Source organism: Sparus aurata, chromosome 9 (genome assembly GCF_900880675.1).
Source record: "Sparus aurata chromosome 9, fSpaAur1.1, whole genome shotgun sequence".
Taxonomy (NCBI): Eukaryota; Metazoa; Chordata; class Actinopteri; order Spariformes; family Sparidae; genus Sparus; species Sparus aurata.
Genome location: NC_044195.1, coordinates 31,538,471 through 31,566,431, shown reverse-complemented (window position 1 = coordinate 31,566,431; position 27,961 = coordinate 31,538,471). Strand labels below are relative to the sequence as shown.

General features: G+C 43.0%; 1 protein-coding gene across 1 annotated transcript; it reads right to left on the bottom strand.

The window, feature by feature from the left end:
• Positions 1 to 23: 23 nt before the first annotated feature.
• On the bottom strand, positions 24 to 27,961 carry gpr39 (G protein-coupled receptor 39). Its single transcript, XM_030427912.1, has 2 exons — positions 26,754 to 27,961; positions 24 to 1,009 (listed from the first exon to the last, which is right to left on the bottom strand). The coding sequence occupies exons 1-2, from the start codon at positions 27,535 to 27,537 to the stop codon at positions 522 to 524; spliced, it is 1,272 nt and encodes a 423-aa protein (XP_030283772.1). The 5' UTR covers positions 27,538 to 27,961; the 3' UTR covers positions 24 to 521.

Genomic DNA, 27,961 nt, shown 5'->3' with positions numbered 1-27,961 from the left:
AATGATTCACAATCACAACAATGTTTCAAGGTAAAGATGTTTTATTCTGCACCTTCCAACGAGCTCTGTAGATGTGTTATTTTTAAATGAATGATTTGTCAATGTAAAATGTTGATATATATATTTAAGCGTCGACACATGAACTCTCTGACGACAACATGCAGGATACAAGAACTACTTTATTTCTTATGTCAGTTAACATATTTAGACAAACCATCTCACTCCCGCTGACCTCTCGTGGATCGACTGAGCTGCTTTAGCGCCTCTAGTGGTCAAAAACTCCTCCGGGGACGTTTAACTTTAACTAGAGCTGCGGGAGCTTCTTGCTTTACTGAATATTTGAGCTGTGTTTTATCATTTTCTGAAGTTTAAAGTCTGCAGAGTCCCGTCCAGCTTGTTTTTGAGCGTGATCTATCAGTGAAATGTCCGACGCAGTGACATGTACCGTGTTTCCTGTGTATGAGGAATATCTCTGTTGGTTTTCTGCACCTTTTGTTTTTTTACTGTGTTGCATTAAAGGATTATATTTCAGACTCTGATGTGTGGTGTGTGTTTGTTCTGAGAGTCAAATTGGACTCTTCAGTCAGAGTATTTGAAGCCACTCCGGAGTCACTCTCCTGCCGAAAGGTTATGAAGGTTGGAGCTTGTTTCTCCTCTGGGACGGTGGAGCGGTTAGCCTTGCTGCGCCGCAAAGACTTCATCAGCAGCGGCTGCAGGGAGCGCGCGGAGACGGCGCGGGAGGTCCGTACGTTTCGCTTGTTGACGTGTTCGATGGTGAGGCGGCACCGCAGCACCTGGACGAACACCTCCCGGAACTGTCTGGAGGAGAGGTTGTAGAGGAACGGGTTGATGACGGAGCTCAGGTAGAAGAAGGTGTCGGCCACAGGGTGGAGAATCACGTAGCTCCGGAAGAAGGAGGTAGTCCAGCGGGACTTGGGCACGGCGGCCATCATGAGGCGACGGATCTGATTGGGAAGCCAGCAGACCATCAAGGATCCGACGATGAGACCTGAGGAGGAGTCAGAGACACGAGAGGTTAAAGATCTGACGTCTCATTTGTTTAATTCTACTTTAATTTTAGGGTGAGTTATGTATCTCTTATGTCGTCAATATGAGCAGATTTATTGTGATTTTCCTCTTTTTTAAGACTTTTTCTGAGCCCAGTTGTCGGCCATGCTGGTGTTAGTGACGTTTAACACAGTTTAACACAAAACTAGATGATATTTACTTTAGTTATGACAAAGAGTGACTTTATAAACTCTTAAAATCACGTTTTATATTATCTCAAACAGGATCACAGGTCGTCAACGACTACCGTGCACATTTAGTCTTGAAATAAGTTTCAAGTGAGCACAGTTGACAGAGCGGAACTTCACCCTCTGTATATAATGAGTCATACGACCTGTGATGTCACAGTGATGTCAGCAGGACTTAAGACTGTTAAGTGTTTCGTGATTCAGTATGAAGTCATCTTGTGGGAGTTAAAGTGAAACTCTCGGCATTTAAAAGCATAATTACGACGAAAGAGGCACTTTTAAGATTTACCGTAGTTTCGTTTTCAGGTCAAACTCATTTTCAATGGGAGTGCTACGGGCACTTTAGCGATAGCATCAAAATCTCTATTTTTAAAACAGTAAGAAGTCTCGACACAACATGAAACTTGTTCGTAGTATCACCAGGGTCTCTACACATGAACACGAGCATTGAGAACATTGTTTGTGTACACAGAGTTTACTAAAAAGAAGTTTGAACAACTCACATTAGCAGTTGTGTTTTCCGAGAAGTATCGACAAATATCCACGGCTTTTGATTTTAGTATCGTTTCTTATATGAGGCTCCTTTTTCAACTTCAAGGTCAATATTGTTTTTCAGCTAACGACAAAACAACAAATTATCCTGCATTTATATGGAACTAAGCTTTAGGAGCGTTCCACCTTAACTGTCCTCCAGGTTACGTCACATTCTGAGATCGACACTTCTCCACTGGCAGGACGGCGGCGAGCGGAACAAGCTACTGCTAACGTGAGTTGTTCAAAAACCTTCTTTTTAGTAAACTCTGTGTACACAAACAATGTTCTCAATGCTCGTGTTCATGTGTAGAGACCCTGGTGATACTACCAGCAAAGTTTCATGTTGTGTCGAGCCTTCTTAGTGTTTTAAACAGAGAGATTTTGATGCTATCGTAAAAGTGCCCGTAGCACTCCCATTGAAAATTAGCTTGCCCGAAACTGAAACTACAGTAAATCTTAAAAGTGCCTCTTTCGTCGTAATTCTGCTTTTACGCGATGGTTTGACACATATTCAATCACAAAAAAAGCGGTGGTTGCATTTTGGCGATAGTTTCACTTTAAGCTGACTGACCAGATACTAACAATTATCGTACATCAATGCAAAACTGCACATTTCTGCTTCCATCACATCATCTAACATGAAAAAATAGGCCACTGAGGTCTGTTTTACTCTGACTGAGCATCATTGTTAATCATCAATTATCACTTCTAACACAGTTAGCGTCAGTTCAGGTGTTTTCTCCTCCCTCCTCCATCAGTTTCCTCCCAGCTATCGTCAAGCTGCAGACGGCATCCATCTTTAATTCTTCATCATATAAACAGCGTCTGCCCCTCGACTACGCTGCCACTTGAGCCCCGGTGCGTTGACCTCCAGGACGGCCGGCTGACTCGTCTCCTCTGTCACGTCTGACTCATGAGTCTTTAACTCTGTGGACGAACTCATCCTCGTCTCTAATCTGGTGTTTATCCGTTTCCCCTGCAGTGTTTTTAATGGGAGCCACGCTGCGACTAAACAGCCTTACAGCATCCACAGGATTATCATCGAGTCCTGCTGTGGAAACACAGATACCAACGCGTTTGCTTACAATACGCCGTCCAAGACTGCCGAGGGAATTATTTATCTGAGGAAAGGAAGAAGCAAACAGAGGCGGCGGAAACGCGTCTTCGTGTTTCTTTTCATGTCGGGTTTATTATAAGTGATAGGCTCCTACAGTAAGATGTTGGCTCAGGTGTTTCTTCTCTGTTGGAAGCCGTCACTCTCGCTTCACTTTAATCCGAAGCGTCGGCGAGCTTTGATCACGTCTGAGTTTGTTCTTTTCAAAGACGGAGACGGCGTTCAGTTCCCACTGACACCAACAACGACCTGCCCTCAGGAAACCAGAGGACGCCGGGCGATTTTCAGAACCCGGATTGATTTTAGAAACGATTTCTTCAGACTTTTTTCAGACTGTGTTGGCGTAATTTTACAGACAGTTCACCCAGAGTATCCTGCAGAAACACAACTCTGATTTCCCTCCTTGTCTGCCGGGTATGAGTTGACAGTGTCGGCTCACGTGTTAGCTGCAGACATCACGTCTCCTGCGTTTGTTTTGGAGACTTTCTGCCCTGAAAGCTGAATCACCAGCTGAGAAAAGCAGCTACCTGCCCCGGGCCGACGAGCCTCGAAGGCCACCGTGTGTCACAGACGACTCGCTAGATTTGTTGGCTCCAATTTGCAAATATTGTTGGTAATTTGCACCACAAGGAGGCTCATTGATTATCTTCGGCACGGAGCTGATCACTTCAGTCCTGCTTCACTTCGCAGCTTTTTAAAAAGTCCAGTTTTCAACCCTGTTTGGACGTTTGGCTTGTCATCTCCATCCTGCCTCCCTTATAAACGACACTAACTTGCCCGAACGAAGATATAATCAATATCACACACTCCACCGATCCAGCCTCAATAAAACCTTGGGAGGGATGATGCACGTTTGGTCGTTAATTCTGGCGTTTAAAAAGATATAAAAATGTTTAAAAGGCCACTAAAGTGTCACCTAGAGGGATGTCGCAGCCTGTAACTGATTAGCCAACGAGGCCGTCTTTATTACGAGCCGTCCGACTCTGATCAAGGAAACAGATCGTGTATGAAACGGCCGAATCGTTCTTTAAGATGGATTCTTTTTCTTTTTTTTTTTGTTTGGTTCTACCTGTCACGTCGGATCATTGATCACAGTGAAGGCGTTCATCTGGAAAATTGCAACTGAGTCAGCAAAGATCAGTAACGTCACCGTAAAGAGAGTGTGTGTGTGTGTGTGTGTGTGTGTGTGTGTTCACCTCAGTTGAAGGTGTGTGTGTGTGTGAGGTACCTACATGTTGTGGATACATCTTTAATATTTTTGTTAATATTACTAAATTTCTGCTGTACCCTGCCTCAAAAATGCAATGTGAGCTGACGGTGACGATGTTCTCAACACTCACACACACACACACACACACACATACACACACACACACACACACACACACACACTTACTGCCTCCCCGCCACAGGCAAAATATAAACTGTCTGCTAATTAGAAAGCAATTAAACAAGATTATTGGAACAAAATAATTGTCTGTCTTCGCTGTAATTGGAGTGTGTGATGGAGCTGCTTAGCGTCCCGGTGCGGCAGAAGAGGGTGAGCGAGTCGCTGTTCTGAGTAAACATCATTTACTTATTGTTTCAACACGAGAAAACAGACTAAAGAAGTCCTCGTGAGGTCCTCAGCGTCACCTGCAGCCGTTAAAGATGAAGGTAACAGTGCAACGTTTGACTGAGGGGTTCATCTTTACTTTCCCTTGAATATAAGAACTTCATGTAACGCAGCTCTGGATAATTTACTCTCCATAAAGTGATTTATTAGTATATCGCAAACATCCCTTGTGTTAAAATGTCTTGCAGCTTATTTAAACCCATATTCATGTTGTTAGGCGGCGACCTCTGGTGGCCATCATAGTTATGACGGCAGCAAAGGAGGAAGTCAGGTAGTTTAAAGAGCACTTTACCCCGAATATCAATGTTTGTATCATAGGAAAATAAATTCTGGCTCTTTATATGCTAACCAGGTGAATTAAATATTGTGCGGATGGTCAGACTGTTCATGCACATCTGTAGAAATCAGGATGCTTGAGATGGAAGGAAAAGAAGCTCGGGAACAGACGTATGTGTGTTTTTTATAAATCTGATGAAAAGATCGCTTATGCATGTTTCCTGTTTAGTGTGAACACAGATTTCTATACTTGGCCCTCTGATATTTCATATTTCAAGTCACAGTATTAATGTTTAAATGGTTAATCTTTACTAAAATGTGTATTTAGAATATCTACTGCAGGAATCAGGTTGTGCCGCCGTCCGAACACGTTCAGATTCAACCGACCGAGACACTTAATGTGTCACTGACTGAATATTCAGCATCACACGCAGACGTCTGACTCTCTGCAGCCGGTTCGATTCCTTCACTCGACTCTTTGTGAAAAACAGGCTGTCGGCTCCAGAAATGTCTCCTCACACCTGCACGGCTGCATAAACCTGCACATGAACATTCAGCAGGAGGTTTTGTGAATGCAAAATTTATTTCATAACTCAGAGAGGAACTTGTCAAATAGAGGGCAGCAGCACGTACCGACGCCCTTCATTTCCATGATTGGAAACGGCTCCGTAGATTCAAACTGAATCACCGAGAGAAGCGAAATGGTTCCTCAGACACGACCAGACGACTGGAGACTGAAACTCCTCCCGCAGCCAACACGGCTGCAGTCGTCTTGATTGCACATTGAGTTATAACTCTTATACAATCATCAGAATGAAACGTGTTAATGAAGGAGAAGACAAGCGTGAGATGAAATCAGTCAGATTTGTTAAATGAGTGGAAAGTTAATGAATTAGCTTCGATGCTTCTTGATGATTATGATGATCACAGATTTCACCCTCAGAAGCCGTTAGTGTCGGATTTACTGTCGTGTGAGCCAAAAAAGTGAATTTATCAAAAGGCTACTTCTCTGAAAACAACATGTGGATTTAACCCCTTTTATGGGACGATCAGTAACACTTTGGATTAGTGATTTACTCAGTAACAATATCATTTGTTTAGTAATTTAACAGCATGTGATTCTTAACGTGTGCGTGTCTGTGTGTCGCTAACTTGACAGAGCACGCTTAGCAACATTCGTTTCAGCTAAATACTTCAACAAAACTAACATAAAACTACACAAGCAAGTACATGAAATGTTTATAATCCATGCAGTAACTGTAGTTTGTTGTCGCTTCACAGTGACTGACTTCACAGCAGTTTAAACGCTTAAACCGCTAAGCTAACGCTATAAACTTTAGCAAGCTAACACGATTCCACTGTATCTTCAAGGAACACGTTGAAATCATTATTATAGTTATTCTGTTGTTCTTGATATTTCATACATTTGTGTGATATAATATTACGTCAAATTAACAAATTGTTGTTCATGTTAGCTTGCCAGCTATCAGTGCTTCAGGGAACTTAAGCTAGCGAGCTTGTAGTGGTGTGTCAGTGACGTATTTCTGTAGGCTAACCCTGAAGTTAGCAATCACTCTTGTTCCCTCAAAAAGAAGCGTACGATTTTTAATTTGTACGCTGGATTATCACAGAAAATAATCTCTCTGATGAACAAAAATGTATCACAGATCACTGATGAACACCACTTCTGTGATTTTTGACGCGTAAATTAAATCGCTAACATTTAAAAGTTAATGTTAGGCTGTAAACAGATCACACTGCGGTCGCATGACTTAAACGCCAACACCGCTGAGCGTCTTCCTACACAATTACTATCCAGGTTTTCTATAAACTGATCGATGTACACGTTGTAAAGTCAGAGTTAGAATAGTTTGTAACTAAAGTCGACCTGTAAAGACGGACTGGTGAGTAGATGAGTCTCCATGTTTGATGGCGTTTAATGTCCCTGACAACCTCTGTAGTCTCACTACTGCCATTGTTTTTAGACACATAAGAGCTTTATGATTAAACTGTGGGACATTTAATGATGTATTTTATGTTGTTGAACAAAACATGTAAATATCTTCAGCCTGAGGGAACCACAGGTGCAAAGATGCTGACTGATTTCAGGGTTTCAGGACTACAAACTCACATAAAGGCTCCAAATGATGGATGAACATTAAAATCTTTTTATCTTCTTTTTATCCAAAAGCAAATAACTGTCATACGTTGCCAAAACTGAATTCAGGACGCTCCATTATGTGGACAGGAGGAGAAGAAAGAAAAAGGACGGCGATACTTTGATAAATAATTGAATGTGTGCTGAGACTAAAAAAGAAGAAAACTAATAAGTTTAATGAGCCAGTGAGAGATAATAGTGTTTTATTTGCTTTTGGGATATTTCTTTTTCACGCCGTTCTTACTTACTTATTGTTGCATTCGGTTGTAACACGACACAATAAACTGCAATCACTTAAAGTCTGTGCCGGTGAGGGAAATGAGAATAAAATAAAAAGAATCAGAGCCATTAGTCATCCAGCCGCCTCCTTATTGATCTGGTTGGATTTTCCCGTCAGACGTGGGATGAAGTTGTTAAAAAAAAGTCTGTCCCGTGGATAAAAAGCAACCTGCGATGAAGGCAAACACTATCAAAGCCGATGACAGCGAGTACAAATATGCCTTGAACCCGCACACACTGTCAGAGGAGAGCAGACAGAAGCACCGCCGTTGATTTTCACCCACCGAGAGTATAAAGGAGCTTTTTGTCCACTGGGATTTTGGCACATTTGCTGCATAATAATGAGTTTTTGAGTTGCCAGATGTCTCCGATTGTGGCGTGTAGACGATCGATCACGTGAAAAAAAGTGCATCCTTAATTCAAATAGTCAAACGTCGGCTGATAATTCTTTTAATCTTCCGGCGTTAATTGTGTTGTCCCTCACGGCAAACACCCACCTGACACAGACGGCGGATTTAAAACCATGAAGAGCAAAATGTGTTTGTGACTGGAGGTCAATTAAGGTTTTTCTCTCCCGGCTCTCTAACAACTCTAATGAATTTACTACAACTTTATCCACGAAAGCCTCTCAAGACGGGGAGAATCTAAAGTCATTTGTGGATCTGTCAGACACAAACGGAGTGATTTCCTCTCTCGCGGCAAACAGAGAACGTACGTGACTGTTTGTAGCGTCGGACTAAATCCAGGAGGAGTGCGAACGAATTAATTTGAAGGCTAACAGAAGATTCTCAGTCATTAAAGCATTAAGTAAAAAACTTGAGTGAGTCGCGGAGGAAAATTATTCATAATGGATTTATTTTAGGAGAGATTTTCTCACAGAGACATGGCCGCCGCCGCCGCCGCCGATAGATAATCCGGATCTGGAGATTCATGTTTGTTATCCTGTAAACTTTAAAGAAAGGAAGCTAATAAACATACACAGATGTTCTCGAGCGGAGCTGCATTTTAATAAAGCGGGAGGGAAAAACTAAATTTGGAAAGATTTGAAGAAAAAGTTTTTACGCTTGCAGAGGCATAAAAGTAGTTTTATAACTTGCAGATGTGCCGCGGAAACTGGATAAGCTAAAAAGTCCTGACGTACGTGAAATGTGAGGCTTTTGTTTTCACATTTAGAGGTTTGACTGGTGGTCTTTTAACTTCTCTCTTCTTCTGCAATGTTTTAAAGGCCTCTGAGAATTAACAGCACCAACTTTTTAATCTCAGGTTACTTCACTTCTAATATTCGCTTACTTGTAGTCGATAGAAACACAGATTAATTAGGATTTTTTTTGTGCAGAATTCCTGGAGCCTCGTTTATAAAAATGTTGGTAGATTAATATTTAAGTCTTCAGATCATTTCTGACGAAGGTGTGTCTTAAACCAATGACGCGTTTGTCTCATTCGCCGCAGAACTATCGAAGAATCACCTCTAACAAAGCTTCTTCACAATAAAAGCCTTCTGTTATTTCTTAATTAAAAGCTTTTATTATGAAGCAGTATACAGGAAACATCGTGTGTCATGTTCGAGGAACCAAAGAGATTCAGTTAGAAGCTACAAACGTACCGACAGCTGAACACACTGACTTTTAAAAACATCTTTCTCTCAGGTTTCCTGCGCAAACGATTTAAAGGGACAGCGTGTAATATATCAAGTATTTAGCGCCATCTAGCTGTGAGGTTCTACATTGCAACACTCCTTTGCTCACCCCTCCCGTTCTGAAGACGTTGGAGACGTTCCGGAAGCTACGGTGGCCCTGACGGACAAGAAACTCATTTTCAGAATATGGACTCTTTCCCAGCAGCGTCGAGTATTTCTACTGATTCAAGTAATGAGGTAAAGATGTATTCAGATAGGTAATTCTTCACTCAGGAGGATAAGTCAGATTGTTGGCAGAGGTAATTGTACACCAATGAGGACTTACTTATGAACAAAGACGTTGATTTGAGTTAATAAATTGCTTAAATCGTTACACACTGTCCCTTTAAGGGGGTGACGGTTTGTTAGAGACATCAGCGTCTGTAAAACTGGTACCAAACTGTGTACTGGAGCAGAACCATTTTAAATGTGTCTTTCTTTGACTTTCACTCAGGTAACACATTCATATCATAGATTCAGAGCGAGTCAGGTATTGTCTCCTGTCATGTTTTAGTTGCTTCTGAACGCTCGTAAAACATCTGTTCCTGGTGGCTTCATGATCTCATAACTAATCGTTTTATGTATGCAGATGATGTGATTATGTTCTCCGCCTGCAGAGCTGGTTTACAACATCTGTTGTGTGTAAGCTCTCAATATGCCGCCAGCTGTACGTGACATTAGATTAAACGCTGAGCGAGGCACCGAGGTGATGATCGGCTGTAAAGAGGACGGAGGACGTGTGTTGACAGAGCTCTGCTGAAGTGGACGAGCTGTCGGTGCGAGCGGTCAAATATCTTATCGACGAGGTCGTAAATGATGCGGTAATACTAACACACCTGAACTTTGTACCTGTTACATGATAAACTGATAAACTGTGTTTGCTTCTCGAGTCTGGAGTCCGGACCAGGACCAGGACCAGCGTGAAGTTCTCCAGCTCCGGACAGAACCTCACTGAATTTGATAGCTTTCTGTAAATTCAATAAAAGTGTTCTCGTAACATCCCCGTTCAGCAAACCTCTCACCAGCCTGCGTCATATCACATTACAGCTGGAGAGGATTCAGGACGTGGAGCAGATGTTGGTTTTTACCTGATTAAATTACAGCTCACATAATACTTCATTAACTGGGTGAGAGGAGAACAGCGACACAGAGCAGCAGGAATACAAAGTCACTCGATCCGCTTCATGGACGAACCCGACTCTCTAAAAAAACTTCTCTCAGCTTCATCTCCTCGACTCAACTTTATTATCATTATTAATTCCATACTGGCGCTGAAACTCAGAACATCTCTGACATCTGCGACACCTCTCTGATTCTCTGAACTCAGTCGTCTCTCGTTGAGCACCTCAGATTATCAAAATGTGCTTTTCACTGTGTTCTGACAGCACTTATATTATCAGCGCTGTCGTTCGGCTGAAACGACACTTCAAGACTGAAACTATTTTTTTAGCCGTGTGATAATTCCCCACTTAAATCCTGAATGCCAGATGCAGATTCTTAAAGATATTCAGCCCCATTCACCCTCGTCATGTCGAGTGTGTTTACATTTACATTTAGCAGACGCTTTTGTCCAAAAAACTGCTATTTGTCAAAGATCCTTTAAGTGCATAAGTGCTCTGATTGAAGCGGTAACGATTCAAACATACAAGTGCGTACAATTTTTAATTTTTTTTGGGGGGTGTGGTCGGTCATGCTGTGCGGGGTCGAGGTGAAGTCCGGACAAATGAGTCTTGAGTCTTTTGCAGAAGATGGAGAGTGATTCTGCTGAGCTGGTCTTCGCTGAGCGGGCTTTGTTTGCTCTCAGCGATGGCGGTACCAGTCGGCCAGCCGACGTAGACGAGCGGAGTGCTCTCGCTGGGGCGTGAGGTCTGACCAGCGTTTGGAGGTAGACAGGCGCAGTTACGTTGACGGCCTTAAAGACCAGCACCATCGTCTTGAATCGGAGGCGGGCCGCAACAGGAGGGGGGTCACATGGGAGAGTTCTGGAGGATTGTAAACGAGGCGCGCTGCAGCCAAGAAGGAGTTGCAGTAGTCCAGGCGGGAGATGACCAGCGCTTGGACCAGGAGTCCTGCTGAGTCTTTTGTGAGGAAAGACCGGATCCTGCAGATGTTGTAGAGGGCAAATCTGCAGGATCGGGCCACAGCAGTGATGTTGGAGGTGAAGGAGAGTCTGTCGTCGAAGATTACACCCAAGTTCCTCGCCACCGATGAAGGCGATACCGTGACGTCCTCGACAGTGACTGACGGGTCCATGCGAGGGCAGTCATGAAGAGGAGTTCAGTTTGACTCAGGTTGAGTTTGAGGTGATGCGCAGCTGTCCAAGCAGAAATGTCTGCATATGTATTTGAATAAAATCCAGATGAGATAAAAGACACTTTGATTCATACTTTCATACACAAATAAATGAGGAACTTGAACCTGGAAAACAAACTTAGAGACGTGATTTCACCGGACAACTTCTTCAGTCCAGTTAAGAAACTGTTTAGTAACCGCAGACAGCAATTAAATAAATAATGTATGAACTATAGACGTTTAGTGACAATAAGCTATTGTTTGTTGGTTCAACTATTGTTAGTTAACTAACAAAACATTTCATTGTCTTCTCAAGCTCTAACGCGGACTCATCTGTACAGATCATTCAGCAGTTCAACCGAGTTTTTCTTGTTACTTCAAACGTACAATATGTGATTTCGGCCATCGCTCGCTAGTTTACGGATAACGTACACTGAAGTAATCTTGCTGGTTGGAGCGAATAAACACTTAAAACACAAAAGATCCCAAAGTCAAAGGAAGAAAAACTGCTTCACAACTGCTCAGCGGCCAAAAAACCCCAAATGAATCTGTCATGACTCAGACACAAATGTTTAAGAACACGTGTGTGTTTTAAAGTATTATTCACTTTTTGTTTAGTCTTGTTCATCGACTTCTTTCCTCTCTGATTATCCTGTGAGTTATAACAACAAGCGAACAAGTAAACTGTATGAATTTCTCTGGTTTGAACATCGTTGGAAGTACTCAGCTCATTGTGTAATTTATAACAGCGGTTTAATTGTTTTTAGACACTTTAATGCGTAAATCTTACATGTTATAAACAACGGAACAAAACAGAAAATCTGAGAGAGTTCTATCGTCTGCGTACTGATGTAGTTTCACAATCAGAGGATTAAAGATCTCGTGTGCGTCTTTTAGAGACAAGATGTATTTACAACTTTACAACATCTTTTTAGAAACATTCACACTTCACTTTCTTGAGATCGTAAAGTTATCTGAGCGATGCACAAAGTAAACTCAGCAGAACTTCTACCTCGTGTTTTATTCTATTTTCACAGATTTCTGCCTCATGACGTCCGACAGGTTCGGTCACAAACACAGAAAGTGTGACAAACAGAAACACGAGATTGATTATTATTCCCTGTAGTGGTACACAACTCTGGACGATAAATCCAGACTGAACGGCTCCAGTGGATGAACGCACATTATCCTCATTCGCCGTCACAAATTAACAAGCTAGCAGCAGGATGACGACCGCAGGTTCTCATTACAATCCTGTCTGTTCCATGATGAAGGTTTACAAAGGTTGGGTTTGTTCAGCCGGCCATCTGTTATCTCTGCGCAGTAATAACGTGACTGTACCTATTTAACCTTCTTTTGAAGGACTCGTTTCTCTTCACATGGTTTAAAAGTGTTATCAGAGGTTGAGCTAACACAGCCGAGTGGCTTCGAGCTGTTAATTTCACCCCGTCACAGCCTCTTCACAGCTGCGGTTGTTAAGACTAAATAATTCAGGAGTGAAAAGTGATAATTGCTGTTCGGACTGTGATCAGAGAGGTGACGGTGCCGGACACTCTGAAGGAACCAGTTTGATTCCGGACGTGTCTGTAAACGTCTCGGTAAAGACGAGTGTTATCTGTGTGAGCGGTGTCACGACACTGTGATCACGACTGACGCTCATTACCGCGCTGACTTATATTGTCTAGAAAGATTTGGGAGGAAATCAAACGGACATCTGCGCGAGAGCTTCACAAACCCGAACGCGTTGTAGCTTCAGGATTTAATGACAGACTGCTGATGGAAGATTAAGGATTCTGGCAACTTGAAGCAAGAAAGCAAATAAAAGTCCGATCCACATAATTAAGACCGGCAGTCAGAAATAGATTAAAGACTTTGCCAATAAAGGAGAAACTTCACATCTCTGATAAACGCTCAAATTATGACAAGATGTCTGTTTTTCATTTAATCAGCCTTTCTTGCAGAAGACATTTTAGAGGAAAAGGTGTAACTGATAAGATTAATGGCCGAATTCCATTTAGCTGATCCAGCTTTAAGGTTCTGGTACCGTCCGAGCCGGCTCGTTAATCTCAGTGCTGATTAACACCTGAGAGATGTAAGTCAGAAATGTTCCCTCTCTTTTTAGCTCAGTCTTGTCAGACAAAGACGGAGTTTGTAACTTCGAGCAGCTGCTTGTAAAGTCTCGTTATCTTCTGTTATTTAATCTTATCTCAGTGTGAAGAAGTTGCTGTATATTAGAACAGACGCCTGGTGGATCATTAATGTCAAACTCAATCAACATTTTTCTTCATGGCTGCAACACAGCAAACATCACAACAAAAGAGGGAAAACAGTCCTTTTGTAGCAGCGGCGTGTCGCTGTGACTCATCCTTCATGCTACGAGGCACATCCTCCACGTTTTAATTGCTTTTAAGAGTGAACGTGATAAAACATGCCGGTAAGCTTTGATTGAAGCGCTGCGTCCCGCAGGACATTAAACAGCTCCTCCGACCCGACCTGCTCGCTGCTGCGCCCGCAGCCTCACCCGCAGCAACATCCGGCATGACAAAGGTCCCTCGTTAGGGAAGAAAGCAATTTCCCAACTTCAGTGGCGCTCTGATGGATTCCTGGAGAGAGGCGGCTCTGCGGCGCTCAGATGTCCAGCTGAAAACTTGTCTTCAATCAGTTCCTCATCTCTCGCTCTGATTGTTCATTTTTAATTGAAAGCATTTTGTGTCGGTGGTGCAGGGAGGGTCAGTTTCTGCACTGACCAGCATTTGTTTCACCCGCGGGAACAAAACAAGACGTTCATCCGTCACATCTGCAGGGATTAGCATCTCCACCACAACTGGGCTCCCTGACTGAGTCTTAAGCCAAAAACATGCTCGTCCCGATCTCGAAAAACAGGTTTTATTTCCTGTACACCCTGAAATTATTTTGTGTTTTCAGCAGCAGCAGTAACGAAACACGACACGACGGCTGAGAGTGAAACACGATGAAACAGTAAAATACAAAAAGAACAAACAGGACCAGAGAAACTAAAGAGATTCAGTTAGAAGCTACAAAAGTACCGAGAGCTGAACACAACTTTCTCTCAGATTTATTACATGAGCTGCGTGTCGCGGCGGAGGCGGCTTGGCCCGACTCGCAGCAGGTCCAACGCTCGGCTCAACTCGCCGTGGGTGATCAATACTCTGTCCGTCTATTGACCATCAATCTAGCATCAACCGGATCGGTTTCTCTCTTTTACGTTGTACCGACACATTTGTGTTTCATCAGTACCTGTTCATGACATCACTCATCACCACAAACCTGCAGCACCTCAGTATCTCCAGAGGCGTTTTGATGTAAGATGATGCTCCAACAGTATTTATCAGAACCTGATCTTGGTTCTAATGAGACTCACTTTTATGTATTTTTCCGTTCTGGTTAAATTTCAGCAGACACACAGGTGAATATCATATAAATCTAAACATCCCCAGACGTATTTATTTAGTGATCGCTGATCTGAATTGAATCTTAAAAGCCGGGCTGTAACCAGGATGTTACGAACGCGTCACGAAAGGCTCCAGAACATCGTGAAATATCACTTACAGGAGAGTTTGAGGCTGACGAGCCTCCTGCAGAGTGAGTTATGTGCCGGAGCGCCAGTGAGTCACACGTCTAATCCCTCTTCAAGGTTTTCGTCCTGCATGCTGCGTTGAAGCTCGGATCATCACTGCAGTCTGTACTTCAGACGTCTGTGGAGGTAAATCAGATCAACTTCAAACGTGTCCGAACATCTGCTCGTAAAAACTGCCGATTCTATTAACGAGACGTGTATATCGGGATTATAATGTTCAGTTTGCAAATGAAGTAAAATTCGTTGCACTAATCAATACTTTCACGTTGACAGTGGATCAGACCTGTAATGTTTGGAACATTTGCTGTGTCTCAATTCAGGGTCTGCATCCTTCAGAGGAGCATTTAAAGGCCAATTACGTCACAACGCCGCGTGAAGGCTCCTCCAGATGTTCCTTCTTTTCTCTGTTTTTGGAGGATGCACCGCTACGATCCTTGGTGGCCTCACATATCCAAAGATTCTTTGCGCGCCCCAAAAAGAAGAAAGAAAGAGAGAAAATCGTAACATCACGTGGCGTAGATCGTCACTTTTGCGGGCCTGGGCAGCAGAAATCATGACCTAAGGGTAAAACATCTGGTGACGCAACCAGGAAATGCTCCAAAGGCTAGACCGTCACATTTAACAACAGCTGACAAGGTTAACAAGGTCTCTCTGAAGGACTCGCCTTCAAAGACCACAAAGGCCGAGTCCTTCAGAGGACGCAGACCCTGAACTGAGACACAGCACCCGACTGCTGTCTGACTTCCTGTCTGGCTCGAGCTACCGCTTCCGTCAAAAATAGACGCAGCACGTATTGTTTGTGGAGCAGAGCGGAGAGCAACGTCTGGAACGGCCGCGATCAGCTGCAGCAACACTATCTCGACCGTAACAGGTCCAAATGTGAAGTAAACACGCGACTCGTTATTGTGGATTGTGTCAGCAACTGTTCTCAACAACTTTACAAAGTCTTGTTGTGTTTGCAGACAAAAATCAGCTGATACTGTTTCAGGGATCCAGTCTGTGAGAGTTTCTTCCTCCCTCGATCCAGAAATGACAAAAATGTACGCGTCGATTTTCATTTCGAACTTCTACAAAAATGTCACAAACTTCATGCTGAGCCACACTCTCGTAAACTCCGCGTCACATGGGAGGAAAGTATCTGTATAAAACTTGGAACCGATCAGCTCTCATCATGCAGACATCACTCAATCCCAGAGGCCGAGCGCCGGCGTGCTCCGGCCTCTCGGGGTGCAGCGTGGTGCTGTAGAACAGATAAGTAAAACACACCCACGCAGTGAAACCGGTGATTTCCCCACAGAGCGCTGACACGACGCGAAGCCACTCAGTCGCCCTCTCAGCCATACGCAGGATTGTCTCCCATGCGGGTCGCTGAGTGCAGCCTGTCACTCGCTGGACGGTTTGCCTGCAGCTACGCTGGCTGCCGAGGGGCCACCGGGCTCTGGAGCTTATTACTAAACTATGTAGCTGTCAATCAGGCGGACAGCGAGGAGAGCGAAGACGGCGAGGGACGAGGGAGAGCTGCCCCGACAAATCCTCCCAGAGGTTTTATTTTATATTTGATAGTAAAAGGGTTTGAAAGAGGCCGCCGAAGCGTCGTAAACACGCCGACGGGGAGTCAGGATCTGGTCAAACACAATAAATAAGCCCCATCGATCCGGAGGAGAGAGGTTCATGGGTGGCAATTGGGCTGTCGCTGCAGTTCATGAGCTACGACTGCTGGAAGGAGGCTGATGAGAACAGGCAGGACAGCAGGAAGAAGAAAAAGTTATGAATCCAAAACCTCTTGATTCTCCCGCACGTTTAGACAGAATCGATTTATAATGAGTTAGTTTGATAGTTAACATCGTTTCACCTCGATGCCCAGAAGTTCAAGCGAGACGCGACCGCGGGACGAGAGGAGGAAGTATTTACGATGGCTGAACTTTTTGAGGGGAGGTTCTGCGAGCTGGTGAGAAGTTTCAAACATCTGTATGATGTTATTTCACCGAGACAAACAGCTGGAGGGTGTCTGTACAAGTTTGTCCGTACGTATCTATTCTCCTACATAAAGGAAGCATTAAAGAGCCTTAACAGATGAAAGGCATCAGAGTAGAAGGTACATTTTTCTCATTATTGATCTGTCAGCTGTCTGAGCATTTTATTTAAATGCCTCTTTCTTTGGTTTTTCCTTTTATTACGATAAAAGGACTCTTGTTCCTTTTTTACTCCCGGCTGACACGCAGGCTGCAGAGGTTCAGATGAAATACTGGTACATGTTTGACTTTTACTACAAAGCATTCAGCTCTCTTGTATTGTTTGATACTCGGTGATAACGCCGGTGAAGACGGTGGGATTATCACAGCACACGTCTTGAATAAAAAAAAGCGTTGTGGAATAACAGAAGAGCTCCCTGCCCTTTTCTTTTCTCCTCCACTCACTCCATCTTTTCACGTATATTCATCCTCGGCGAGCGTCGACATCACAAGCGGTTCTGCTGAAGTCAGAGGTCACCGGCCAAAGGCTGAAGGCAGAAAAACAGAATTAATATTCATCACCCAGATGCCGGCTGCCAGCGATTGGAGAAAAAAAAATCTGAAGCAATTAACCTCCTGTCCTGGACGTGATGTGTGGGCTACTTAACGAGGATGTTCTCTGCTTTTAATTACTCTCCAAAGTCGCCGAGCCCAACCAGGATTAAAAGTTATTTCAAGGTAAAGTGGAGGAGGTGTCGGGACCGCGGCCACGCCGCAGATAACGGACATCGCCGCCTACAACAGGAACGCCTGTTTTTCTTCCGACGGGCGCACCAGAGTGGAACTCGACGGTCTTTTCTTGTCTGCCGACCGCAATAACAATTCCACTCATAATCACATTCGAAGTCGGATCGTCCTCGCAGCCGAGTAATCCAGCAGTCAATAAGGAGGAGAGAGAAAACTGTCGGCGCCAGCAGACTGTGTCGTGACCCTCCGACTAATATTCAGTCAGATTTAATATTCCATTACAAAGGCGATGGAGTCCGGTGCTGCCGCTCGAGTTGTTGTTTATGAGCACTGAACTGTTATGAATTATGAAGCGGATCGACTCGGTAATGTGGCTTTGAGGATATTATGACGCGGCTAACGAGCAGCGGTGGAGGAAGTGTTCAGGTTCTTTACTTTAACTGGCAAAAGACAACTTTGTTTTTGATTTAACTTCAGATTCGGAGGTAAAAAAAACCCACTGATGGTTGTAGAGAAATGACACGTCCATGTATAGATTGGTGTATGTCTTGATTTTAGGGACGTTTCTTCCAGTTTCCATCATCTGACTTTCCTGTTTGAATTGTGTCATGATTCACACACGTTTGTCAGTTTAAAAGATGATGTTCCAGGTCAATAAAGTCTAAATATCAGACTGTGAAAATACGTCATTATAAAGACGACACAGTCGACAGTCTCGTTAGTGACGTCGTCTTGTTAAATGTTCACCAAAACCTGTAAATTAAACATTGTCGAGCTGTTCTGAATATCAGCAGCTCACAGAACTGATCAACTCTCGTTTCACAGAACTGCAGTCGTCAATATGAGCTGATTTATTGTGATTTTCATCTTTTTTAGCTCTTTTTTTGAACCCAGTTGGCTCCATGTTGAGCTGTTTAACACAAAACTAGATATTTGACTTTATTTACAACAAAATCAGACTTTCTTGACTTAAAATCTTCTTTTAAGTTGACAAACATCTTATGTGTGATTCCCAACACAACTCAAACAGGATCCAAAAATGATTTGTCTCTTAATTCACCACATTATGTTTTTCCAAATTAATGGACGAGACTTCGGCTGTCTTATTAGTTTTACTTGACGACAGCTAATGAATCCCGCCGTCACAGACGAGCCGCCGGCTGCAGCGACAAAAGAAGATTAAGAAAAACACCTGGGACAAAAAGCTGTCTGAGTCGAATTCAGGTGAGAAACAGCTTTCTGTTTTATAGTCAAATTCATTAATTAGTCAAATAGGAAGAATTGTCCTGTGATTCAATTAAGAATTATGTGTGTGAAGTGTGAAAAGAGTTTCAATAAAATAAGAAAATCCTCAAAGAGTCTGAATATTTCTGAATGTATTAAACAGCCTCGTTGTGCCGCACGTTTCTGAACATGTTTTAATTGGACCTACGTTAACGTAACGAGTTACCATCGCCTGAAGCGACATCTTCACGTCTCTGTCCTCTGCTCTGAAACTAGCACAACCGTAAATAAGAGCAGATAATCTTTTATTAGTCGCACAACGGGGAACATTTGTAATATAACAGCAGCAGAGGGGAAAGAAAAAAGGTTCAAGGGCATCAATTATAAATGACAGTGAACACAGGAAAGACTTGTTTTTTTTGTCGAACCACTGAACGTTGAAGGTTCGGTTCCCTCTCTTCGTTTTTTCCCTTGTTACAGATGAAGTACAAGGACGGCGTGATCGACCCTGAACACAAGTTGTCTTTGTTACATTTATCAGAAACAACCATGAACCACTGTCAGCTACAGACCGTATCTGAAGTGTGGAGGGCTTTTATTCCTCCGTAGTCCAACAACAGGCTGATAAAACTGGAAACATCTTCAATATTTTAACAACCTGAACTGACCTGCGAGGATAATTTGACTCCACCTGAATCACCCGGCATTAAAATGAAAAGAATCTCGAAGCCACTGTTTTAAAAATGGCAATATTTTGGTGTCAGGCCTTTGAAACAAAAACACATTTCAGAAGATTCTTTGTGTGTTTGTTGCTCAGCTTCACTTTCAGCTGGTGTGGAATTCAAAATCACGTTATTGTCTCCTGTCACTGAGCGACGCCGTCCGGTCGACCACGCCGCCTCCACAAACATCTTCATCAAACTCACAGATTCATTTACAGCCGCGGGAGCAGTTCCTCATGACTGTGATTATTATATCCTCAGACTAAAATGCAGCTGACGTTGGAATTAATTACTGTAAAGGTTAATTTGGATTCCCATTAAATTCACCAGAGATTATTTGAAGAGTGCAAACCTTCTTCACCTGTAAGTCTTCCCCCAGGTGTGTGAGTTCAGCACTTTTTGGCAGCTAACTTTAAATGTTCATATTCATAGTTTTATTTGGGGGTTCTTGTAGAAAAGGTTTACAGACTTTTTCAAATAACTGGTATCTTTAAACACTAGATAACGATAATATACCAGTAAATAATTAAATACATTGATGGCAAAGTCGATTCAAACTGACAGTACAATAAAGTTTGAGATCTTTCAGGTGATAAAAGTAATAAAACATGATATATTTTGTATAATTTATTCTCAGTCTGTCCTGTTCTATACCTGAAATGTAAATAAAAGTAGTAAGTTGTGGTATTTATAATAGATTTAATGTAAAAAGAAAACATTCAGCTGAAAGATGCTCAGACCTTCGCTGTAGTCGGCTTCAGATCAAACTTCTCTCTGACTGTTCGACAAAGATCATCTTTCTTCCTCCAGTTCTTCGTCTGCCGCTCTTCATCATCATCCTCCCACCATGTTCCATAAATACCATTGTCACCCGCTCTCACTTCTTCCCTTATTAACACATCACTGTCACCGCCCTCCGCCGACCCTCCTCATCGAGATATGAGTCATCATGACACCGTCCTCATCGGTCGACACCAGCGGAGGTGAAACGTGAAAAACAATCAGCAATTAAGCTGCAAGTGGATTGTGACTAATGGATGAAAACTCCTTTTATTAGCTGGCTGTGATGCATCTGACCTCTCCTCTCCTCGTCTACGTGAGGTCATCAGAGCGCAGAAACTCAATCTGAATCAACACGTCGTCCGACACTCAAGTGTTGAGGACGATCGACTTGACTGGTGATTTAATCAAAGCACAGCTGGAGCGCTCCTGAAGGAAGCGGTGAGGAATTACACGGATGAGTATGATGTGGAATAATATGCTGGCTGATTAATTATTTTGTTTATGAAGAAGAAAGAAAGAGGAAGAAGTTAGATGACCTAATTTGTCGGAATCGTATTAAAAGATAAACTGCAAAAGAGTAAGCAGAGAGTCGGCACGAATCCATCATGTGTTTTTCTTCAGGACGCCGCGAGGCTGATTAAACGTCTGGGTGACTCTCAGCAGCTGATACATGGCTGTCCTGAAGGACCGCAGCTCACTTACACTCACAGCTTCAACTACTCAACAGAGTAGAAGACGCTTCTATCAGAGTGAAAAACATCTTCAAGGGCTGAATCTTCCAAAATTAAAAGAAAGATCTGATATAAAATAAACAAGACTGATGAAAATTCCTGTGTTATATGTTCACGTTTCAATGTCATGACGTTAAAGTCACTTTTCAAACTAGTTTCCGTAGCTGCAAACAGGATTAAATGACAAAATTAGTCATTTGATTACCCTTAAAAGCAGTTTGGTATTAGCTCTAGTTTTCATTTAGAAACTCCAGATTTGATTTATGATTTCTTAATAAAGATGAAGTCAAAATACGACTGATGGGAACCAGAATTAGAATTAGAAAGAGGAAAAACCTGAGGGCCGAGTATTGAACCCTGTGGAACACCAAATTAAATATAATTAGAAACATACACACTTTTTTGTATGTGTGAGGAGTGTATTAGTATATTTTTTTCTTTTTTCCTGCTTTATTTACTCGAATAAAAATGAATCTTAATTCAGTATTTGCCTTTTTTTACTCCGATGTACTTTTGTTGTTAACACTTTATTAATGCCCTGAAATCCTTGTTAATTAATATGTAATAATGTCCTCTACGACAAAAAAGTCTACATAAGCATTAATAATAGCATCATATACAAATTTATTGTTAGATTATAAGACATTTTATAAGCACGTCAAAGAAGCAATCATTGAAAAGTGGCTGATCAAACGTCTGGGTGACTCTCAGCAGCTGATACATGGCTGTCCTGAAGGACTGCAGCTCACTTACACTCACAGCTTCAACTACTCAACAGAGGAGAAGACACTTCTATCAGAGTGAAAAACATCTTCTAGGGCTGAATCTTCCAAAATTAAAAGAAAGATCTGATATAAAATAAACAAGACTGATGATAATTCCTGTGCTATATGTTCACGTTTCAATGTCATGACGTTAAAGTCACTTTTCAAACTAGTTTCCGTAGCTGCAAACAGGACTAAATTACAAAATTAGTCATTTGATTACCCTTAAAAGAAGTTTGGTATTAGCTCTAGTTTTCATTTAGAAACTCCAGATTTGATTTATGATTTCTTAATTAAGATGAAGTGAAAATACGACTGACGTGAACCAGAATTAGAATTAGAAAGAGGAAAAATCTGAGGGCCGAGTATTGAACCCTGTGGAACACCAAATTAAATATAATTAGAAACATACACACTTTTTTGTATGTGTGAGGAGTGTATTAGTATATTTTTTTCTTTTTTCCTGCTTTATTTACTCAAATAAAAATGAATCTTAATTCAGTATTTGCCTTTTTTTACTCTTGGATGTAATTTTGTTGTTATGACTTTATTAATGCTCGACAGGCATGCCGATACATTAATATGTAATTAAGACAAAAAAGTCTACATAAGCATTAATAATAGCATCATATACACATTTATTGTTAGATTATAAGACATTTTATAAGCACTTTAAAAGGAGCAAACATTTAAAAGTGTTGATAAAAACCTTACAAGTTTATCATATTTTGAGTTTTTTTAGTTTAACCAACACATTCTGTCACCGTTACACCTTAATAAGACTTTTTTGTTGCTTTATTAGGATTAACACACCTTTTTTTAATGTATTTACTAACAGTTTACAATCCTTTTTGCAGCTACTGGATATAAAGCCTGAGAACAAAGCCTGATTAAAACAAATAAAATCAGTTAAATTGTGTTTTTGCGCCATTAAAAATATGCCGAATTATCTATTATCACTTCCTGTTTGCTGTGTTAACACTGATGTGAAGATACGTGTCACTGGATTACTTCGATACAGAAGCAAACTTTAAAACGTGAAGATTCTTAGGCAAGTTCTGAAGTTATAAGGAGGCTCATTTTATATTTCTAAGCAGGTTTAATCATGACGGGTACAAAAGATGTGACATCCTTAAGAAGTGTCACTCATATTATCTTCCCCAACTTCAACCTGTCATATCTTACAGTCTAAAAAGAAAATGTAACTTTCTAAAAAATGATGTTTTGAGTTTTGACATTTCACGTGAATCTGCAGTCAAGATGAACTGTGTTTCAAGGCAACATGACAAAGAGCATGTTTTGTATTTTAGTGATTACCCAGCCTTGCAGGTAAGAACAACAACTGAAAGTAATAATCACATACGAGTTCGTGTTTCATCGACCTTGAATCCCCGTCAGCAGCCTGGTTATTAAATCACTGGGCTGAAAGTTTGAGATGTGAGAAAACACAATGAATTCCAATGCCGTGATTCACACCAATGTGTTTGTATTTGGTGTTCGCTCAATGTCAGACTGATACATCATGAGTGAGTGTGTTTAAACAGTGTGTGTGTGTCAGTAAACCAACAGGATGTGGAGTGACGGTCGCTCTGGAATGCAGATAAGGACGTTACGAATCACATTAAGATCGCACTCGGACATCAAACTCACGGTAATCTGTTACCAAAACTCACTACATATGCTTCTTATATGCACCACATTCTTCAGATATCACGGCTCCTCTGCAGCAGACCTGCCTGCACCACCTTAACAGTCACGAGCCCACCGATCTTTAAAAACTGTGGCCAGCCATCAGCTGCAGGCGGCAGCTGTGATGTAGATGACAGGAATCAGGAAGCTGCAGGTAGCAGAGCTTCTTCTCAGCGTGACGTCGTATTCTTTAGAAATGTTTCCCCATCTGTAGTCAGAGGCAGGATTTCAAATGTGCTACGAAAAGAAAGTAAGAAATAAGAACATTCTGTATATGTTTCTTTCCTTAATATTTCCTCAATATAATATTTTAACTTTCTGCATTAAAAGGCCGTCTATCTGTTGCACCACGTAAATATCTGTATCTGTACTCGGAATGGGCGGGGCTTCAACTGGATGTTAATCAAACTGTATTAAAATTTGGGTCAACAAATTTACAGAAAAGCCTCTGAATTGAGCTTCTGATCAATGTTTTTGATCACAACAGAAAGAAAACTGAATGAATAAACTTCAGTCAGCTACCAAGAGAGAATTTTCATCACGAGCATTATCCTTAAAAGCTCCGTTCAGCTGGAGGTCACAGCAGACACACCTTTAATATTAAACAGCCATTTGATTCACTCATATCAGATATGTTGATTAGTGCAGCTTCAAAGGTTGTAAAATACATGAATTTCCGTTACAAATAAACAGTTTTGACTGGGAGACGTCTGAACATTAACCAGGGAGCCGCAGTGAGTTCAGTTTCCTCCTCCGCGTCTGGAGTTCAGTTCCTGCGTCCTGCTTCTTGTCAGCGTTGTGTTTATTCATGCGGTCGCTCTCTGTGACCGCTCTGCTGTACGACTGAAGGACTTTGGGAGTTTGCCGGCTGTATGTTTTGGTGTGTCTCCTTCCTCTTTTCTATGTCGGCCTGTCTTGTTGTGAGACATGTCAGAATCTGTTAACGTCTCAGAGTCCCTATCTTCTCGTGTTCGATGCTAGCTGACGTCCAATCGGACCGAGGCGACGCCGGTGTCCCCTGGATGTCCACCCCCAACGCTCGCTCTGTTTATCCTGCAAATCTTCTTATTAAAATTGTATCTGACTTGGACGACTATCGGCTGTTTTGGCATCCGTTGAACACCTGGAAGGGGAGTCGATCTCTGTGAGGTCTCTTGTGAAGTTTCTCTCTCTTTCTTGTCTTGATGTTTTCTCTCGAGTTGAAACATGGACCTCTGATATCGTAAACAGCGGCTACCGAACAGCATGAGAGAACCGAACACAGCAGTCGCAAACAAACTTAAAGGTCTGATGTGAAGGATTTAGTGGTATTTAGTGGTGAGGGTGCAATTCACCCCTCAACGTCTCACCTAACAACAGCCTGCTAACAACACAAAACATGAAAGGTCGTCTGGAGTCAGCTGCCGTGTCTCAGTTCAGGGTCTGCATCCTCTGAAGGACTCGGCCTTTGTGGTCTTTGAAGGCGAGTCCTTCAGAGCGACCTTGTTAACCTCGTCAGCCGTTGTTAAATGTGACGGTCTAGCCTTTGGAGCATTTCCTGGTTGCGTCACCAGATGTTTTACCCTTACGTCACCATTTCTGCCGCCCAGGCCCGCGAAAGTGACGATCTACGCCACGCGATGTCGCCATTTTCTCTCTTTCTTTCTTCTTTTTGGTGCGCGCAAAGAATCTTTGGATATGTGAGGCCACCAAGGATCGTAGCGGTGCATCCTCCAAAAACAGGGAAATGAAGGAGCATCTGGAGGAGCCTTCGGATTGGGACAGCCTTCGTGTGGCGTTGTGACGTAATTGGTCTTCAAATGCTCCTCTGCAGGATGCAGACTCTGAATTGAGACACAGCAAATGTTTGGTTTGTCCTTTCTGGGCTACTGTAAAAACAAGGTGGTCCAACATGGCCGACAAAGTCACGCTATTATTTCTATATAAGCTGCTCGGTGATGCCAAATGAAGCCAAAATGACTCGACTGCCTTCCGCATAGCTTCTGTATGAGTGAGTGCTACGGAGACTTCCACCGTCCGAGCCGGCTAACCTGCAGCTAGCCTGAGTGGGGATAAAATAATTGAATGGTGCAGCTCTTGTAGACTTTCCACATGTTATTGGACCGAATGAAACGAGTCATTTCGTGGGGTTGCGACGCCCAAAACACGTGATGATGTCATTTGTCCGCCATGAAAACTGGCTTCAAAGCCTGGTGCTCATTCTGGGGGTCTGTGTGCAAGAAGAACCGCTAAAGATAGAATTCTTCAGCCCGTCAACATCAGAAAAAAGACCTCGTAGTTCAACAGCAAAAGCAGCTAATTACAAACCATATTTATGTTTCTTGTAGCGACCCTCTTGGCAGTGGCCACAGTTAAGAAGTACGGCGGCGAGGAAGGAAGTGAGGTGACGGAGCTCAAAGAGCGATCAGGATCGGGGCAAAACCAGAAAAATCACTGTCTACGTTTATGTCAAACCAAAAGTTTTATCACAGACTTATTTTAACATCCTAATGTAGTGAACTTAACGTCACAAACACAAGTTAATCCTACCAAATCACACCTCCTCTTCAAATTGATCTAAAATAAAAACTAGTACAGCTCAAACATTCATTCTGTTTTGCAACAGGAACACGTTCGACTGAACATCTTGTAGGTGATGGCGTCACGTGGCGTAGTTTGCAAAACATGTTGAAAACAGGTTGTACAGACTTCAGGGACACGAAGCATCTGAATATACTCAGGAAATACCAACGTCCGCACTTACGTATCTTAAAACCAAACCACGATGTGCAGGGATGAGAGTGTGCTGCACTTATAAGATGATGATTGAAAACATACTTCTGAATATTATGCTCCTCTCGCTTCAGTCCTACTCGCTGGATGTTTGAACAAACAGCAGCGAGACGGTTTATCTCCAGTGTTTCCGAACACGCCCTCAAACAAAAGCAGCATGTCTGTGTGTGTCTGTGTGTCTGTGTGTGTGTGTGTATGTGTGTGTATGTGTAAAATCAATCACTTGAAACATTCACAACATTGTAAATAAGCTCATGTTTGTGTTTTTTTTTACTTCCACTTGTGGCAGACAGTCAAAGTGGTTCACTTAACAGCTGGTGTAAACAGATGAAGAGGCTGAGAAACGTCCGAGCATCCCGAGCAGCATCACACACACACACACACACACACACACACACACACACACACACCTCCACACACACCTCCATACAAAGTGGGGCAAAAATAACACTATTTTCGGAGGTTTCCTCTCTCATGTGTGGACACGTCGACCCCAGGAGGTATTAAAGCTCGGACAGCAAACAAACAGACAGAGAGAGGGAACTTTTTTGAGAGATAAAACAACAACGTACCAAGAAAAATGATGGTCTGCTTCCTGGCCGTCTTGACCTTTGCACTTTGATGCTTGGAGGCTCTTGGAGCTCCGTTGGCGTCGCCGTCCGCGGCAACCAAAGGCCTCCGGAGCACGAGGATGATGGCGCGGCACATGACGGCCACGCAGATCAACACGATCATGTAGATGATGAAGGCGATGAAGATGCTGCTGCGGTACATCACCCAGCGCTCCCGCAGGTTCGTGCAGAACGTCAGGTTCTGGACGGGTGTGTCTGAGCGGACGGGAATGTGCCCCTGAGTTCCCGTCGCGATCAGCAGCGGCAGGGCCACGAGCACCGACACCAGCCAGGCGAAGGTGATGAGGGCGGAGGTGCGTTTCCCGCCAAGTGCTTTGAAGCGAAACGGGTGGCAGATCGCCACGTAGCGCTCGAAACTGAGCGTGGCCACGTTGAGGATGGTGGCGTAGCTGCAGGCTTCGAACAGGAAGTTGTAGATCTTGCAGGAAACGTTGCCCGAGGTGGACGAGAACGGGAACCAGATGGCGCTGTAGAGCTCGACAGGCATGCCGATGAGGAGCACCAACAAGTCCGAGCACGCCAGGCTGACCATGTGGTCCGTCACGTTCTTCTGCAGGTAGCCGTTGCGCTTCAACACCTGCGTCACTCTGATAGTGACCGAATTACCCACAATACCCGTCACCAGGATGAAGCTGTAAAAGACGGTCAGGAAGATTTTGAGGGGGTAGTTGGGTTCCAGCTCCTTCCAGTCTTTCTCTTCTGATATCTCCACTTCCTCGCACATGGTTGCGGTGCACTGAGCTCTGATTTTCCTGCTATTGATTCTTTGCTTTTAGCTTATCAGCTCTGCCGGGCGCAGTCGCTGTGATCAGAGCCAAAGATCCAGAGGTGAGCAAGATAACAACTCCCACTGAAACTTTTCTTTAGTCTCTAACAACTCCTGATTCTTCGAGGAGAGTAATCCAGCAGGTGAGAAGCTCCAAATCACAAGAGGTGAATCATTTCAGGACACAGCACAGAAGTTAACTATCAGGATCCTTCAGCTGTTTCTTCTGTTGCTTTGAATATTTAATGTCTCGTCTCCAGAAGTCGGGTGTTTGGCTCCGAGCCCGGTCCGTCTCCTCCCATTCCTGATGGTCGACTGGGATCCCAGAGAGCCCGCGAACTGCCGATCCACAGTCGAGTGGTTTCACTTCAGTCTGAGCAAA

Bases quoted from the DNA above. Each gene is read 5' to 3' on its own strand.
- gpr39 (XM_030427912.1), bottom strand. From the start codon at position 27,537: ATGTGCGAGGAAGTGGAGATATCAGAAGAGAAAGACTGGAAGGAGCTG. The intron at 1,010-26,753 runs GTACGTTGTTGT...ACTCCTCCTCAG, and splicing joins GCAGACCATCATTTTTCTTG to GTCTCATCGTCGGATCCTTG.